Raw genomic sequence first — 18,200 nt, forward strand, 5'->3', positions numbered from 1 at the left:
AAAGACCTGTTACATAAAGCAAGTCCACAGGAGGGACACAAAGTTGGTCAGAGGGCTGGAGCACCCACCGCTCCTGCGGAGACAGGCTGAGAGAGTTCGGGATGTTCAGGCCGGAGAAGGAAACGCTCTGGAGGGACCCTACACCAGCCTTTTAGTACCTAAAGGGGACCTGTAAGAGAGCAGCAAAGGGACTTTTTACATGGACATGTACTGGTAGGGGGAATAGCTTTAAACTGAAAGAGGGCGGATTTCGACTAGATGTAAGGAAGATGTTTCTTGTGGTGAGACTCTGGAACAGGTGGTGGACACACCATCCCTAGAAGTGGTCAAAGCCTGGCTGGACGGGGCTCAGAGAAACCTGATCTAGTTGAAGACGTTTAGCAGGATGCCCTGCCCTGGAATGTGGTCAAGCAACTTGGACAATGCCTTATTTACAAGGCTATTAGTCCAGTGGTGGACTAAAAGAGGGCATCAAGCTGGTTTTGGTGATGAATTATGACAACACCGGTCTGACACATCAGCCTCAAATTAGCATCCTGACAGTGAGGTAAAGATTTGGCAGACAAGCTGCTAAGCTGACCTGGAGATATATGAGTGGCAGTCAGTCACTGTACACTATAAAAGTCCAGTCCATTTACATATGGTTAGGTTCTTCTACCATATCCTTTCTTGGAGTGTGTATGAAAATACCTCCTTTGCGTGGGGACACCCCTCAGAGTTAGTCCTTAAGGCTGAGTGAGAGAGATTTTGCCCATGGTCATTGGTATGGGTGATTAACATCAATCTCTGCTTTAATAACTATTTCTTTCTGCTAGTTTTATTTAGAATTGCTTTAATATAGTTGCTTTGATAGACTGCACTGTACCATCCTATCCTAGTGGTTTTATCTTCTATAGTGTGTAGCAAATAATTCTGAGTAAGATCTCTTTGTTTAATAATTTATCATAATAAATCATTCATTTTTATATAAATAGACCTGGTTTGCCATCATTTATCCTACAGGACAAAGTTGTACAAAAGTTCAATCACGCCTCTATAATTTCTTAAACCACTGACAGTCTGAGGCTAAGATTGGATTCAGCTGCACCTTGGCTCCTCTCTGAGCAGGAATATATAAAGCAAGGGGGTCCTTTCTGCACCTCATGGCTCAATGGGAGGGCTTCCCTAATAAATTTTGTCTGAAACACACTCATGACAAGAAGCCACTGTTTATTGCAGGGGGCTGGACTAGATGGCTAACTTTAAAGGCCTCTTCCAACCAACTATTCTATGATTCTATGATTCACTGGTGATGTGTGAACTATAAATATCCCAGGCAGGTGAAAAGAAACACCCTGTCAGGTCATGGTTACTGGGTGAACTTTTATTATGGCCTAGGTAAGCCTTGTTTTTCCCAGTCCTGGTATTAGCAAGGCCCTATCTTTGCAGTTCTTACCTTGACTTTGTTCAGGTAACACAAAGTACAAGGCCCTCTCTGTACACGTACACCCTCTTTTTAGAGGACAGAGCAAAGCAGCATAAATAAGGAACTTTATTTATGAGCATGGCTTAAACTAGGGAGGGAGGGAGGCACTAAGTGGTCAAATCCACTAAATGAGCCTGTCTAACCTGCTATGTTTAGCCTCAAAAGACAAGGTCAACAGAGTGCAACAGCCAAACAACTGACCAAGATAAATTCAAGTATTTTGGCGCATCAGACGTGATCCTATCTGGTTTTTAAGGTGGTGGTCCAACACAGACATCATTTTCCAGTGCTGAAATGTTTGGTCCATCCAGGCTCATGGAGATCACTGATGAGCCACTGTAATGGATGTGTTAGAGATGGCAGGGTGAGTGATACAGCATTTCCACTTTGCACAGCATCTGTTTATGTACAAATGTCAAAAGTGTATTTGGCAAACAAAGGCACACTTTGCATTGTGCCACAAATTCAGCTTGTAAAGCTTTAAAAAAGAGTAAGTAAAGTTTATGGATATCTACAAAGACTAATGTAAGCATGCAGTAAGAGTACCTTTGACTTTTTATTACAGTGGGGTATCACTTTCATGCAAAATATTACAGTGATATCTCTGAGCTTTTTGCAGTATTTCTTAGTACAAGTGGGAGACTGGGGCAAAGATGATATATTTTCTTACAGCCAAATACAGAGGCAGGTTTGAATTCTTGTATGCCACTTACAGTGAGGGATTAAGAATGAAGATGTAAATTTCTGCTAATGTTGTTTATCAGGACTGAGTTGTATTACGTACAAAGTAATCACTATGCAGCTTTGGAATTATTTTGATAATATGAAGGGATGTTTCTGCTCTATCTAGATTTTTAACTATTTTTATTGGGAGGTATGAACGTGTCGCAAATTATTTTGTTTACACATCATTTCACAGAACATTTCTTTTTAACACAATTCAGTTCAATGCTTGATCCATTCATATGAGAGGTCATGGGATCAAGGCCTAATCAGGAAATATTCAAGAGACTAAAACAGAAGACTTATTTTTGAAAATTAAAAACTTCATAACAAGACATAGGAATATATAGTTACTGTTGATGTCTTTCTGAATCAAAACCTACCAAAACACATTTTCTTAATCAGTGCTTTTACAGCTGTGCAAGAATAATGATTTTTCCCAGACCAGCAGGACATTGCTTTGATATTCTGCTCATATATAAAGCTGTTAATTTTAGACAAAGAAGATAGAGGGAGCATGACAGTAATCTTCATACCCCAAAAGGCAATTGCAAAGGAAAATAAATAATCTCTTTCCACCAGGGCTAAGTGCAGAGAGGGTAAGAAACATGCTGGTACTGCATCAGCAGACAAAGCCACTCTTGCCAGCATTTGGCAGTGCTGTGATAACCAATGAACCTGATGATCTTAAAGGTCTTTTACAACCTAAATGATTCTATGATCCTAAAATGCCTTTGTGGCACAAGCCTGTGTCATGCCTGCAGGTTGTGTGTTACAGCCTGGGTCCCTACCCTCTTCCAGATGGTTTGTCTTTTAGCTAGGAATTTTCTGGGGTAATGAACCCTGGAACAGTGTGTCTTAGGAGATTGTAATGTGTTACGTCATTTCAGGTTGCTAAGGACAAATAAGAGGAACTTTGGCCGACAAAGCTGATTCTTGCATGGCTGAGAATTGATATGGATGGCCTTTACTAGGCCTGCCTGGCAGTACAGGCTTTGCTAGATGTAAAACAGGGAACTTACTCCGAGGAGGCTGGGGCATGCCACAGAACCCCTTACAACTTCTGCCCTTGCAGCCACCCAGCTTTCCAGGCTGGTTTTCAGGTTATCAACAGTGACTGTGACAGCACAGTTGTCTGACTGCAGACAGATACCTTCAACAGATGGTGATAAGCCAGCGAGGGGATTTCTAGGCATTACTTCCTTCCTTTAAGGAAACTTGACCAAGTAGACCTAATGTGTCATAGCACAACATTATCCCATTGCTGCTGTCCTGGAAATAGGGCACTTTAGTCACAATACTATTTTCCAGATAAATATTACATATAAAATCGAGATGTAAAAGGCAGCAAGTCACATACAAAGTATTTCAACTTATATCTACAGTGACTTACAGGACTGGGATAAAATTAATTTGTTTGCTTATGGTTTGGTTAATTTGTTGTAATTTTTTGTGTTCCTTCAGTTACTTCCTGTAATAAAAACAAATGCCAAATATTTCATTTCACAGAATCAGTTAGGTTGGCAAAGACCTCTGAGACTGAGTCCAATCTATGACCAAACACCAAGTAGACTAGACCATGGCACTGAGTGCCACATCCCGTCTTTCCTTAAACACCTCCAGAAATGGTGACTCCATCACCCCCCTGGGCAGTTCACTCCAATCTAATCACCCTTTCTGTGAAGAAACTCTTCCTAATGTCCAATCTAAACCTCCCCTGGCGCAGCTTGAGGATGTGTTCTCTGGTCCTGTTACTTGTTGCCGGGGAGAAGAGGCCGACCTGGCTCCAGCCTCCTTTCAGTGGTTGTAGAGAGCGGTAAGGTCACTCCTGAGCCTCCTTTTCCTCCAGGATAAACACCCCCAGGCCCCTCAGCCGCTCTCCATCAGACTTGTGCTCCAGACCCTTCACCAGCTCCGTTGCCCTTCTCTGGACTCCATTTCATCCATTTGTTTTGCCTGGCTTACTGTTTGATTTGTTGGGGTTTTTTTCCTCCCTACGTTCCCTTGGCTACTTCCTGAGATAAAAAACAAACGTTAGCTATTTAATTTCTCCCTTTCGCGTTACCACCAGCCCAGCTCAGCCCGCGGGTGGGTAGGGCCGGCCGGGCGGGCGGACGTTCCGCCGGCAGGTTCCGCCTCCGGGCTCCGCACGCCGCCGGTGAGGCCACGGCCGCCCCGGTGACATCACCGGAAAGGCGGGTCACCCCCGGCCAATGGGCCGCCCGACGGCCGCGGAGAAGCGCGGAGGACCCGGAAGGTTTCGCAGTCGGAGCGTTGCTGCCCCGCGGAGAGAGCCCGCTCCTGTCGCCGCCCGCCCCTGCGTGCCCCATGGACTCGGTGGGAGTCGCTGCCGCCGCGCCCGACGCCGGGCCGGGCCCCGCCTGGCAGAGCAAGGTGAGCGCTGTGCCGGCGCCGCGGGGGAGGAGAAGCACCGAGGCCGTGGAGAGGGCGCTGCGAGGTGGTGCCAGCACCACCAGGGTGGCTGTCGCTTGGCAGAGCGACCCGAGCGCGGTTTGCTGCTACCGGCAATTATCTCCTTGGTGGTGAGAGCTGTTGTGACAGCCTGATAACCGAGCTGCTTCCCTCCGAGGGTGTTGGAGATGAGTGAGCTCGGTTATCCCGGCGGTAGGCAGCGAGTCCCGGCTTGCCTGGCTCGTCGTTCTCCAGCCCCCGCCTCCCCGAGCGAGGTGTTGTGTCCCTGTGCGGTTTTGAGATAGCATGTTTTACCATGGCTGACCTTTCAGGGCTCCAGGAGCGGGGCAGGAAGCTGGGCGTAAGCCACTGCTGTTGGGTTATTCCAGGTTTTAGATAGGTTGTGTGTCTGCTTGTCTGCAAACCTCCTGGGGAAGCTTTATCCCTGTCTCCAGAGGGTACCGACACTGACAAACTGACTTTTTTCCCTTCAACCCTTGTTCTCTCTATTGAGTTTATGAAACTACTCTTTGAGTAGTTCCCCAAGTATCTGTAGAAGAGCCCTTACAAGATTACATGAGCTTATTTTGGAGCCAGCGATAGCTAATTATCTTGATTGTTGTGTTGCCACTGCACAAGTCTTGCTGACTTGAATAAAATGTTTATTTACAGTGTCCGTGGGGAGCCCCTAGCACAACATCAATATCATGTTCTCTTGCTGATGTAATGAGTGAACAGCTGGCAAAAGAATTGCAGCTGGAAGAAGAAAATGCTGCTTTTCCTGAAGTGGTTGCGTAAGTTTAAGTCCTGGATTAGTGCTCTCCATAGTTGTGATGCCATCTTCTCACTCTTGTGCATTTTCTTACAATGTGCTCAGTGCATAGCAATATACTAAATGATTTGCCTGTTGCCCCTAATTCTGCTTCCTCTGATCTTCAGTGAAGATGGCTTCCCCAGCTAAAAGTCTTCCTTAGATTCTCTTCTCTGTTGCTCTTACTTCCTTATTGATGTTTACTTTGCATTTTCTGGGGATGTTAACACAGTCTGTAAGGTATATTTAGAGAAATGTCAGAAATGGGTTTTTTCTACCCTTTTAGGAACTCTTGTTAACAGTGTACAATGTTATTTTGAGAACTATCAGGTATATCACCTGTATCCTCCCACTACCTGAAAGCTCTAAAGAAAGGCCAAGAGCTTGCTAGTTCCAAAATTGTACAAATTTTGGCTATCTTCCCCGTGAAGCAGAACAAAGCAACACTATTTGGGATATTTTAAACATATAAATAGGTATACATATGCATACACCTGTATGCCTTCTTTTTTTTTTTTTCCTGAAGGACATGTTAAAAATAGAGCTTAGTGCTTCTTGATGAATGGTAAACAAGCAAAAATTTAAGTAAAATTTGCATCGTAAATGAGTAGCAAAGAGAAATGAAGTCATGATCTATTAATATTTAGTGTTGGCTTGGAGAGGAGGCAGACAGCTGAGATCCATTCCTTTCTGTCAGCTTTGCATGAAGTCTGTTGTATAGAGTGGGAAAGTGGTATAAAGCAGTATTTCTGCTTAGATTGCTGTGTTTATTTTTTTTTTAAATTCCTGTTTTCGTCTTATGTAGTGCTGCTGAAGGACCATTTATTACAGGAGAAAATATTGACACTTCCAGTGATCTAATGCTAGCTCAGATGCTGCAGATGGAATTTGACAGGGAATACGATGCGCAGCTTCGGCGTGAAGAGAAGAAGATCAATGGAGATAGCAAAGGTACCTTCATCAGAAGCACAGAATAGATGCTGTGGAGCTATTCTTGGCACTTAGCTTAAATTGGCAGAGCTGTGAGGAAGTAGCAAATCCCTGATAATCACAGACATGCTTATTTGTTTTGTTTCTCAAGTCTCCATATCCTTTGAAAATTATCGGAAGGTGCATCCCTATGACAGTGACAGCTCAGAGGATGAGGTTGATTGGCAGGATACCCGTCATGATCCATACAGAGCAGGTATGTGACAGCTTTAAACAATACAATTTCTTCAGCCAATAGAGCTGAGAGTAGGACAGAGTTAAATTAGGTCTTGTTTTAATGTGAGGAGAGACACCAGCTACATTTAAAATCAGGTCACCTCAGTGGGAGGTGTCAGCAGGAGGTTGGGTGGGTAACTTCTGGCTTCTGTCTGCCAGTATATTGGCTTCAGTGGCTGAATCTGGCAAAATAACCAGTGTACATGGGAAGGATTGTGGGAAGTATTGTGCTCATCTGTCATCTACATTTGGATGATATGGTTACATATCATTTGCACATAATATTGAATACTCCTGTCATAGCATGCCAGAAGTGTGTCTGACACCCCAGAGAAGACAGAGAAGTTAGTTATAACATAGCCAAAAGAAGCTGTCATGCTTAGGAGAGGAGAAGACTGTACTAAGATCATACAATTGAAGTAATTTATTCTGTTTTATAAATGAAATTATATTACTTTTGTGGATATTGTGGGACTTCTATGAGCATTGGTTATGTTTTCTTAGATGTAAAGTTTGGTTTCTTTTTCTCATTGCTGGCAGATAAACCTACTACTACACCAAGAAGGGGTTTCATAGGAAAAGGAAAAGACATTACTACGAAACATGATGAAGTGGTATGTGGAAGAAAAAACACTGCTCGCATGGAAAATGTAAGTGAAAACTTAGGGAAACTTAATTTGTGTAAAACTGAAATGCTGCAGTTCAGCCAAAGAACTAATGCTTGTCCACCAGTGCTGCTGGGTAGGGTGCTGACTTTTCTTTTTTCCCTGTTGCATGAAAGCAATGCAGTCTTTGCTTTATTGGTTATTCTCATTGGCAGTTTGAGTTTTGTGAGTTTTCTGTTTAAAAGTACTTTGTTATTGAGCAATTCAAGAATTTGCACAGAACTGTTTTGGGAAAACAAAACTATCAGCAAGTCTGGCACACAAGCTAATAAAACACAAAAGCTATTTTTGAAAAGGATAGATGTTGTGTAATCTTTCTTCTAACTAATTTTGTCTGATAAGCCAAGTTGTGACCATGTTCACAGGGGTTCTTGGATGAGGGAAGAGATGAGAATGTTGACTCTATGATCAGAAGGCTTGATTTATTACTTTATGATATATATATTACATTATCACTATACTAAAAAGAAATGGAAAAGGAAGGTTTCCTCACAAACTTGCTAAGCTAAGAATAGGAAAAAAAAAGAATTACAAAGGCAGCTCTCTTGGACTCTGTCTGAGATAGCTCGGTCCTTGATTGGCCATTAATTATAAACATCCAAGATGGGCCAATCACAGGTGGACCTGTTACATTCCACAGCAGCAGATAATCATTGTTTATATTCTGTCTCTGAGGCCTCTTAGCTTCTCAGAAGGAAAAATCCTAAAGAAAGGATTTTTAGTGAAAAGATGTCTGCGATACCAAGTAACTTATTTTCAGTCAATTGTTTACAGCTTTTCAGTCTGTTTATCTTTAGTACATACCTTTCATTGTTTTTAAGGTAACTGGTGCAACTTCTGTAAATAAGGAAATGCTACAAGTGCTATTTTTTGCAGGATGTTAGGTAATCTCATATCAATTTGGGCAGAACTTTGAGTTCTGAGTTTAAAGCAGTGTGTTTGTGCAATGTTGTCATTGTGTTAAAAAAGTGGGTTTCACATAGGTCCAAATCTATCATGAGTTTTTCCAAATCAGAATGAGAAATTTCTGTTTGTGCCAACTTTTGGCATCTGCTAGTAACAATGCTTAAATTCCTATTATTTCTGCTTGTAGTTTGCACCTGAATTCCAAGTTGGGGATGGAATTGGGATGGACTTAAAGCTGTCAAATCAAGTCTTCAATGCCTTAAAACAACATGCATACTCTGAGGAACGTCGAAGTGCAAGGCTCCATGAGAAGAAGGAGCACTCCACTGCTGTATGTTTTTCATAAAGTTACTCTCTGGGTAACTTCTTGCAACATTCCATTTTTAGTAAAACAGCTAAGCAACATTATGTTAACATTGCTGAAGGAAATGATATCAGCTAGCTCCTTCTAGAAAAAAGCTCTTTGTTTGAGCTGCATTACTGTGAGAACCATGTTGAAGTAAGAGCGAGCAGCTACTGTTTTTTTCTCTTTGTCTTTCTAAACTTGTCTCTTAACCAGCTACGTTGAATAAACTGCCTGGAAGTTATTTATAGAAACATCCAGTGGACTAATCCTCTGCAGTTGAACCATATGGCTTTAAATATCTGTCTTCATAACAAGTTACAGGAGGATGAGGTGACCTACTGACCTAATAATTTAGGAGTTTACTTGGTAGACTGTATGGGTGAGTTTGAAGTAGGGCCTCTGGTAACTCCTGATGTGGACTTCTTCAAATTTGTGTGTTTTGCTTTGCTTTATTGTTACTTATATCAAAGAAATATAATACTTGGAATATTATAATTCATGATTTGTAAAGGCTTCTTGAAAACGCTGTAGAAAGTGCTGTTGAGCCACAGTCTATATGTGCAATTAGTAAAATATTCTATGTGCTGCACAGCTGATGGGAAACTAAGAGTATTAAATCATTAAATCAGTCCTGGAGCAGATTTGCTTTGCTTCAGATGTTTATTTTGGTTTGGCTTTTTTTTTCTCCCTTCTGTCAGTTGAGAGAAATTTTATTAATATATTATTCTTTCCACTTAGTTGAGTTCTTGTGATATATAAATATTCTAAACTCGTGATAAAGCAAAGAATTGCTTTATTGAATTGAGTATTCATGTCTTGCCTATTAATCTTATTCATCTCTTGTAGGAGAAAGCAGTGGATCCTAAAACACGTTTACTTCTGTACAAGATGGTCAATTCTGGGATGCTGGAGACCATCACAGGCTGCATCAGCACGGGAAAAGAATCTGTTGTTTTTCATGCCTATGGAGGAAAGTGAGTATATTGTTTGTTACTGATGATAGCTTTAAGTACAAGAGATGATTTAAAAAGCAGAAAACATAAACATATTTAAACATCTGCACCTTTTTTATTTCTGAGACTTAAAGGCTGTATTTGTGTATATGAGGGTAATAATAAAATCTGAAAACCAAATGATACCAGCTATAAAGTAAAAGAATCCCCACTTTCCTCCTTGGAGGCTGTTAATGAATGGGGACAAATCCACCATGCCTTTCTGTGGAAAAATATGTACTCTTTTTTTAAAAAGAAATCTTGAGGTTTTTGAGAGACTCTTTCCACCGACCTGCCCCAGACCACAGAGCTGTCGTGAGGACCTTGGGCTACCTGAGGGTTGTATTTCCATAGAGCTTGCTCTATTGCCAGCTCTATATTTGCAGCTCAGTGCATGTGCTGTTTGTTACTTTCAGGTTATCTTGAGAATAGTGTTGGGATGCTGCTCACTTCGTGAATCCTTCCTGCCATACTGGAAGGATTAGAGTGCAGTATGGCAACTGCATTGTGTTTAACTGACTTTAAACCAGTGATGTTTGAGAAAGAACTAATAAAACTCAAATACAGATCATGTATTTAGAAGTGTCAAGGGAGAAAGTTGGAACTGGGGAGAAAAGATGTGCCTTAACAATTCGAGATAGATAACCTATTTGATAAGCAACTTATACTCAAAATCCCAAAACCCAAACATTCATATGTAAGTTTAATCATAGAATTGTTATAAACTTAAGTTGGCTTCTAAATGTGATAGAAAATTAGATCCTCTCTTATATTAAAAATAGCTGTGCATGGCAATATATAAAAACCCAAACCCATGCATTTGCTTGTAAATATGTGAATAGTTAACTTTGTTATATATTTGTCTTTTTCCATGAGCAGTTCAACTGAAGATAAAGTTATTCCTCCAGAATGTGCCATCAAAGTGTTTAAAACAACTCTTAATGAATTCAAGAACCGTGACAAATACATTAAGGATGACTACAGGTTTAAAGACCGCTTCAGTAAATTGAATCCACGAAAAATTATTCGTATGTGGGCTGAGAAAGAAATGCATAACTTAACAAGGTAAAGAAAGAAAAAGGAAGTGTAGTTGCCAAATGCCTGTCAGTTTCCTGTTCTCTGTTTAAGGAAGATAGTCTATGTCTGGGTATTTAACTTTTAGGCCAAAATAATATACAACCTGGCACAGATTGAATAAGCTCCTGGTTTTTTTTACAGTTTAATAAGCTGTGTCAGCATCTTCAGTGATTTTGCAGCAGAATTTACAGGCTCATGAAGTTAACAGGTTCTAGTTGTAAAAGTGATTAGTATTTAGTGAGCATTTTTAGATTGACTTATAACTTCAGAATCTGATTTTTCATGTGTAAAATACTGTGCAATATATGTAATTATTCATTTTTAATTCTTTCAAAGACTTTGTTTACTCTGGATCAGTTTTTTCACAAAGCTCTCAGATTGCAAATGAGATAGCAGGAACTAGAACTTTGGGGGCTTTGAAGCTTTTGTTCTGTTTTTCTTAATCAGTATCTATTTTCTGATCCACAGAATGCAAAATGCAGGAATTCCTTGTCCTCAAGTGGTTATCCTTAAGAAGCACGTCTTGGTTATGTCTTTCATTGGCCAGGATCAAGTCCCAGCTCCTAAACTAAAGGATGTAACACTTAGTAGTGAAGATATGAAAAAGGCCTACTATCAGATTCTTAGTGTAAGATGATGCTGATTTCTCCTCCAATTCTGGGTTGTATTTTCTTTTAAAGGAATAACTGTAAGGACAAATGAGCGCTTATTTACTTTTCAGGATGCTTACCTAATTGTCAAGATACAAAGTCCAAAGTCTTATTTTGCTGCTGTTTAATGTGTGACTTAGAATCAGTAAGAAAATATGCACTGAAAAAAATAGAATTAAATTTAATCTTTATCTGAGTGGAAAACATACTGGAATTTGATGACAAACAGATGCTTAGCAGCAGAGGAATTGTGTAGGAGCAAGTAGTCCTCCTTTTACAGAAGCAGTATGTGGTTTAGAAAATTCTCTGAAGTCTTTCTGGGCTTACCAAACACTTAATTTACGATGCTTAAGCACTCTCCAGTGGATTGCCCGCCCCCTTTTCAGCAAACCTAGAAACTGGAGAATTAATTAGAACATTGCATGGTGGATGCTTTAATTTCCTATTATCTGCTTGGTTCAAACACACCAGCTGCTAACTGTCTACTCATTATTATGTTATAGATATTAAAAAAACCCAACCAGGCAACCAGCCCCACAGCTTGGTAACAGGAGTGGTCTAGGTCTTGAATGAGACCAGTGAGCAACACAGCTGTGTCTTAAGTGAATTTGTGTTCTGGTTAGGACTCAGTCTCTACAACTGTGAGACTTTCTTCCCATGTGATAGGAGTGAAAATGACATGTATTTAGAGAATATGCTTATCTGTCTCTTGCACTTGGACTGCTTGGCAGAGCTGACTTGAGTTTACCAGAGTAGCTCTTCTGACTTTGCCAAAGCTAAGCGCAATGATAAAAGCTTAGTTTGCTGGCATTTTGCCAAAATTGCAATCCCCTGGATGGCAGTGTATTGAAGACTTGGATAAAAATCTTGTAAATTATGTGGGTGATTAGGGAAAGGTTGGGGTTGTTTTGGTGTTTTGTTTTTTTTTTTTTTTAAGTCATGCTAGCAGTATTTATTTGGAGTATAACATACTTCCTTCATTACTTTGGTTCCTTGCAGATGATGCAGCAGTTGTATAGGGAGTGCAACCTGGTCCATGCAGATCTGAGTGAATACAACATGCTTTGGCATGATGGGAAGGTGAGTTTGTTCATAGTTTGTGGGGGGAAAAGTTTTATCTACTGTGAAGTACTAATACAAAGTGAATTGCTATTTCTCTGTGACTACAGGTCTGGCTCATTGATGTCAGTCAGTCTGTGGAGCCAACCCATCCTCATGGACTTGAGTTTTTGTTCAGAGACTGTAGGAATGTTTCACAGGTAAGACCTCTTTGTCTGACAATCTTCTGTTATGCTGCATGTTTTCTAAGATACAAGATATCTTAGATATGTAGAAGATTACTCTTGCACATTTTCCATGCTGATAGTGTCCTTCTCTGAAAGTGATAAAAATGTGGAAAAGTAAAATTATACCACTAGAACTTAAAACTTCTTTCAGTTACGTTTATCTGTGGGTCAGCAAAAACAAAAATGTAATTTTGGGTAAATGTAGTAACTGGGGAAAGTCAAAGGACTATTTTGTTCTGTGTAGTAAAGTGTTTAATGTGTGCTCTTTATATTGACTAGTTCTTCCAGAAAGGAGGCGTGGCAGAAGCACTTAATGAGCGTGAACTCTTCAACGCTGTCTCAGGTTTAAATATTACAGCTGACAATGAAGTAGACTTCCAAGCAGAGGTATAGCTTTCTCTGTCTAACAATTTAAATTTGGTTAGCTATGGTAGCTATTATAATACCTTAACTTTCCAGATTTAGTTTGTGTGATTGCTGTCAGTAAAATTTCAGCAGTCATTCTGCATCTCTTTTTAAAACCTTGAGTATTTCAACTTAGTACAAACATTTCCAGAAACTCAGACTGACAGACCTCTCCACCCCCTTTCTTGATCCCCCTGCTCCCAAGCAGAAAAGACTTAATGTTAAATATAGTTGCTTCATTTCAGCATTAAGGCAAATCTAGTGATCTGTTTTAGTTTAAAAGCTGTTGTCTTGCCTTACATACATTAAAGGTTGTACAACAAAAGGAAAGTTGGGTTAAAAATAATAATTATTCTACTGCTAATTTTTCATGGTTTAGATGTTAATTTATTTGAATTTAAAGTTTAGGCTAGCATTTCTAATTTTGAAGCTTAAAATCATGCTAATGTAAATATGGACTTAGGAATCTTTGGTCACTGTTGGCTTTTAGCTTTCAACATTTGGCTGTAACTCCTCATGGCCTGCGTCCTGATATCAGATTTAAAAAACTAGTTGTCAGACATTCCATATTTTCTACTTAAGTAAGGGCAATGTGGCAATTCTACTCTCCCTAATTACTAATGACATTGCAGGTTTGTGCTAGTCCAGCATGGAGTAGGTGGGAGCTGTACTTAGGTGACTCCTGGGGCAGGTGGTCAAACTAAGAAAGAGAACACAGTGCCACAGTTCCACAGTCTCTGTGTTATTGGAGGGAGGCACACTTCTGTACTTTGAGAAATACAGCTGAAGTCTTAAGAAATCATCCAGTCCTCCTCCCTGGTGCATTTTAGTTACATAGCTTCAAACTGTAAAGGAGTGCTGCTCATTTTAGTAACTTGTTGAGAACAGATATTTCAAGGTGTACCTGGCTCTATTTGAGCTGCTACATGTGACTGAATCTTTGAAATAGCAACATTTTACATACCTGTTCTGGCCTCAAAAGCTACTTTTTAATGCTGTTTAGAAGCCTTCTGCTGCTGGCATGGTTTTATGATTTCAGCATGGTTTTATTTTTGCCTCTCTAGATTGAAGCTTTGGAGAAGATGAATGAAGATCACGTGCAGAATCATGGAAAGAAACTGTCAACGTTTTCTAGTGATGGAGACCCACCTATATATGATGAATAGCACTGAGTTTGTAGCTGCTGACAAAACAAAACACAAATTTACTGCTTCTAACTACGTTGGTGCAGTGGTAAATGTCAACTGCCAATGTCAAGAGAATGGTTGGCTGGGAATACCAAAATGGAAAACACAGCAAGCATATGGTGATGCCTCAGTGGTTTGCTTTTTTTTTTAACTTGTCCCACACATCAGGCTGGCACTGTGAGAATGGACTGTCACTACCACTTTGAACAGACTGACAACTTCACCAATTGCCCAGTTACATTAGACTAATGTAGCTCAGATGGTCATATTTTGCACGATTCAGAGCTTACTTATCTTTTAGTCTAAAAAAAATAATCTTAAAATCATCTATTGTCCAAAGTATCTAGTGGGAAAGCACAGTAGAAGAGTCCCTCTCTTTTTTTTCCTAATGCAACTTGGAAAACTAATGAAATGTTGTTTATGGACACAGTGTTATTCATCCATCTCCACCAAGGGTAAAATGAAAAGGCAAACTATGCACTGCAATCATATGAAAATATTAATTTAGCAAAGTAATATATTTATAAATGTAGAAGTCTGGACTTTTTCATTTGAAGTACAGGGAATGTGGCTCTAATAATCTCTGTAAATCCTGTTGGGTATTTTATGGGAAACATATTTGAAATCCAACCAGCAGAGGACTTCCTTGGTGACATGCCAGGAAATCCTTAGTCAATGATATATAATAAAGAGTCACTTCAGGTAGCTTCACTCTTACTACACAAATGGTTCCAAGAACTTGGTGTAAGCCAAAAACAAAACTATAATAATCCTGTCTATACTTAGAATATCAGTCTGGAGCATCAAATGTTCTTACCCTAAAGATAATCACAGACAAATATGAGTATTCTTTTTCCACCTGTAAGCAAAAAAAGCTTTGTTTAGAAATAATGATGACTGATACTGGTTTCCACAGTCTATTTATTCTTAATGTCAGTCTTTTTTTTTTTTTTTTGTGAGCATCTTCTATAAATCTACTGATGTTTCTCTCCAAAAAACACATTTAAAGATGAACTGATGTGGTAGGATAGTTTGGAATTAAGGAATTCTAATCAACTTCTTTTTAACTGATTTCTGGTTTCTAGTTTCTGATGCTGCTCTTTATCAAGCAGAACATAGTGATGCTACATGTGACCTCACAGTGTGCTGTGAAAGTGACTTTTTAATCTCTTTTTGTTGGAAAACTGGTGGTGAAGTAAAAATTTAAGATCTTGTGGTGGTATTCTTGCATGGTTCTTTGCATCATGGAGGCCTTCATTGATCTTTGGTGCTTCACTAGAGCAGTCTTAGGGTAAGACCACACAAATTCCTTACAACAATATAAAAATGAGTCTTTGGGTGGGTACTACATGAACAGTAAACAACCTTGGTTTTGCCAGTTTCATCCCAACACTTAGATCCTTTTCCTAAATCAGACAAGTATCTTGCATTTACCCTTTACTTTTTAAATAAAGGAGCTTGCATCTTTCAGATCCTTAAGTCTGTTCTGAATTTCTCAGTGAAATAGTTTCCCAAAATAAGGGTATCAGGGAAAGGACAGACTAGGTCCTGCAAGGGAAGTGCTAACCTTTTTAGGAAGACTACAAGCTGCTGTTGTCAAAGATAGCCAGATCTCCTTCAGAGGAGAAGGCTTTTTTTAAAAAAAAATAAAGATAGTCCTATTCTTGGCTTAAAACTAGTTTTAATATTAACATTTCTTAGGGAGGAGCATAGAACAGTTGCTAATGCTTTAAAATGTTCTTGTACAAGGAAGTTTTTGATTGCTACAGCTATTTGCATGAAGAGAGAGGAAGAAGGCAGAAATAACAGGAAGCAAGGAGGGTGATTTTTGAGCTATTTGAAACAAGCCCCTGCTTGTATCTCTGTGCTTGGGCCAAAGCCTCCGTTGTGACTGTCATTTTTAATGCCTTGCTAAAATCTGTCTAGCACAGGCTTAAGAAAACCAAACATGCCCCAAATAAATGAAGCAATTTTTCTTGAGTCTAATTTAAAGCTACTGGGCCCAAATATATTATATACTATATAGTATATCTTATATATTAATATATTTTCACTTCCAGCAGTAAAATTGGCTCAGGAATTTGCTTTGAGATTTTAAGACACCTGGGCATGTTTCCAAGTAGTTGGAAACAAGAATTTACTAAAAGAAGCATTTTCCTGGATTCCTTTGAAATAAAAGGTTCCAGGATTATTATTGGGCAAATAGAATCTTAGTTTTGAAATTGGCCATTAGGTTTATTACTATCAGATGAGTTACAAGTGTGTGTTATTTACTCATCTGCTGATTTCCCCTCAAAGATACCTCAGTTTCTATCGCAGTTGGAGGAAGTCCACGCTGGTTTTTAGAGAAGTAGGAAAGGGTAAATGTCAGTAGAATTTCTTAAATTTTCACTCTGGATTTACTAAACTTCTGGCTAAAAAGCAATAAATTTTGTTGCTTTGGAAAAAAATTATAAATTTTAAGGTACTTCAAATGCTTTGGATGTACTTGTCATCTCCAGTTAACAGAATTGTTTGATGATGCAGGAGGGTTCTGCAGAACAAATAGCTTGTTGTAATTCTTAGTTGTGATTTTAGTATCTTTATGTGAAATCTCTTTAGTATCTGATGTGAAAATTGTGCAGGTGGACTAACTGGGTCACAAGTTATCCAATAGTTGTTTCATGATACTGTGTTAGTACCTGGTACTTAAATTTCTATTTCTCTCATACTAAACTGTGATACCATTTTAATCTGAAATTTTTAAAATTGTTATGATCTTAGTCTTTCCCCCCCCCCCCTTTTTAAATTTTCCTTTCTAAACCAATAAGCAAATACATAATTGATATTCTCACACAATTCCTAGATCATAATGTAGGGCTTACAGCTAGTGAGCTAAGGCATTAGCCAGTGCATCAACAAAAAAAATCCCATCACTGTTTCATTGTCCAAACTAAAATATACGTTCAGCTTAAATGCTGAGGACCAAGCCAGACTTTGACTTCAATAATGCTTATTAATATTTTTCCTGAACTATTTTGCAACACTAAAAAGTAGTTTCCCGAGCAGGATCAATAGTGACAGTGATGATGCAGTAATTGTGGACAAATAAAGGCAGATCTCAGCAGCAGTTGTTTCCTTTTTTTCTCCACATAAAAGTTTTGGGGTTTTTTTAGGTTTGTTGGTTTTAAAATCATTATAAAAGGCTGGGCCAAAAGCCCCAGTCTGCTGCTGCAGCCTTCACACTTGGTTAAGAAAAATCGTGGTTTTGCTTGCCTGACATTTTAAAATCCAGTACCTTTGCTTTTAAAAGCAGAATAAATCCTCCCAGCTAGAGCAGTGCCCTGATAAGTGACACGAGTTGGAGTCAGAGCTTACCCCGGCACCTTAATTCCTTTATTTCCCTCTAATATGTGCCCTCCTAAATATTTACAATGTGGTCTCTCACTGTAACGCTATGCTCATCCCACGTCTTTCTTTTTGTCAGCATCCACGCCTTTCCTGAAGCAGATTTTGAAGCTTCCCAGGTTTCCGTTTCTATTTGTTAATCTCACCGATACCTCTCTACACTGGCTTTCAGAAGTCCTGGACACATCCCTGATCCCGGTCTCTCCAGCAGCGCTCCGGGTCTCTGATCCCGGTCCCGGTCTCTCCAGCAGCGCTCCCAGTCCCTGATCCCTCTCCCGGTCTCTCCAGCAGTGCTCCCGGTCTCTCCAGCAGCGCTCCCAGTCCCTGATCCCTCTCCCGGTCTCTCCAGCAGCGCTCCCCATCCCTGATCCCTCTCCCGGTCTCTCCAGCAGCGCTCCCGGTCTCTGATCCCGGTCTCTCCAGCAGCGCTCCCGGTCTCTGATCCCGGTCTCTGATCCCGGTCTCTGATCCCGGTCTCTCCAGCAGCGCTCCCGGTCCCTGATCCCTCTCCCGGTCTCTCCAGCAGCGCTCCCGGTCCCTGATCCCTCTCCCGGTCTCTCCAGCAGCGCTCCCAGTCCCTGATCCCGCTCCCGGGCCGCTGCGCCTTTAAGCCGGGAGCGCCCCGCGTCACGCGCGAGGGGAGTGTAAACAGGAAGCGGCCGCCTGCGAGCCGGGGTGGGTA

General features: G+C 40.3%; 1 protein-coding gene across 1 annotated transcript; it reads left to right on the forward strand.

Annotated features, from left to right (window-relative positions):
• Positions 1-4,400: 4,400 nt before the first annotated feature.
• RIOK3 (RIO kinase 3) lies at positions 4,401-15,353 on the forward strand. Its single transcript, XM_066562426.1, has 13 exons — positions 4,401-4,582; positions 5,273-5,394; positions 6,217-6,362; positions 6,493-6,597; positions 7,158-7,267; positions 8,376-8,519; positions 9,381-9,508; positions 10,406-10,591; positions 11,072-11,231; positions 12,253-12,333; positions 12,423-12,512; positions 12,819-12,926; positions 14,009-15,353. The coding sequence occupies exons 1-13, from the start codon at positions 4,517-4,519 to the stop codon at positions 14,108-14,110; spliced, it is 1,548 nt and encodes a 515-aa protein (XP_066418523.1). The 5' UTR covers positions 4,401-4,516; the 3' UTR covers positions 14,111-15,353.
• Positions 15,354-18,200: the final 2,847 nt, after the last annotated feature.

The sequence above is a fragment of the Molothrus aeneus genome, chromosome 1, assembly GCF_037042795.1.
Source record: "Molothrus aeneus isolate 106 chromosome 1, BPBGC_Maene_1.0, whole genome shotgun sequence".
Classification (NCBI taxonomy): domain Eukaryota; kingdom Metazoa; phylum Chordata; class Aves; order Passeriformes; family Icteridae; genus Molothrus; species Molothrus aeneus.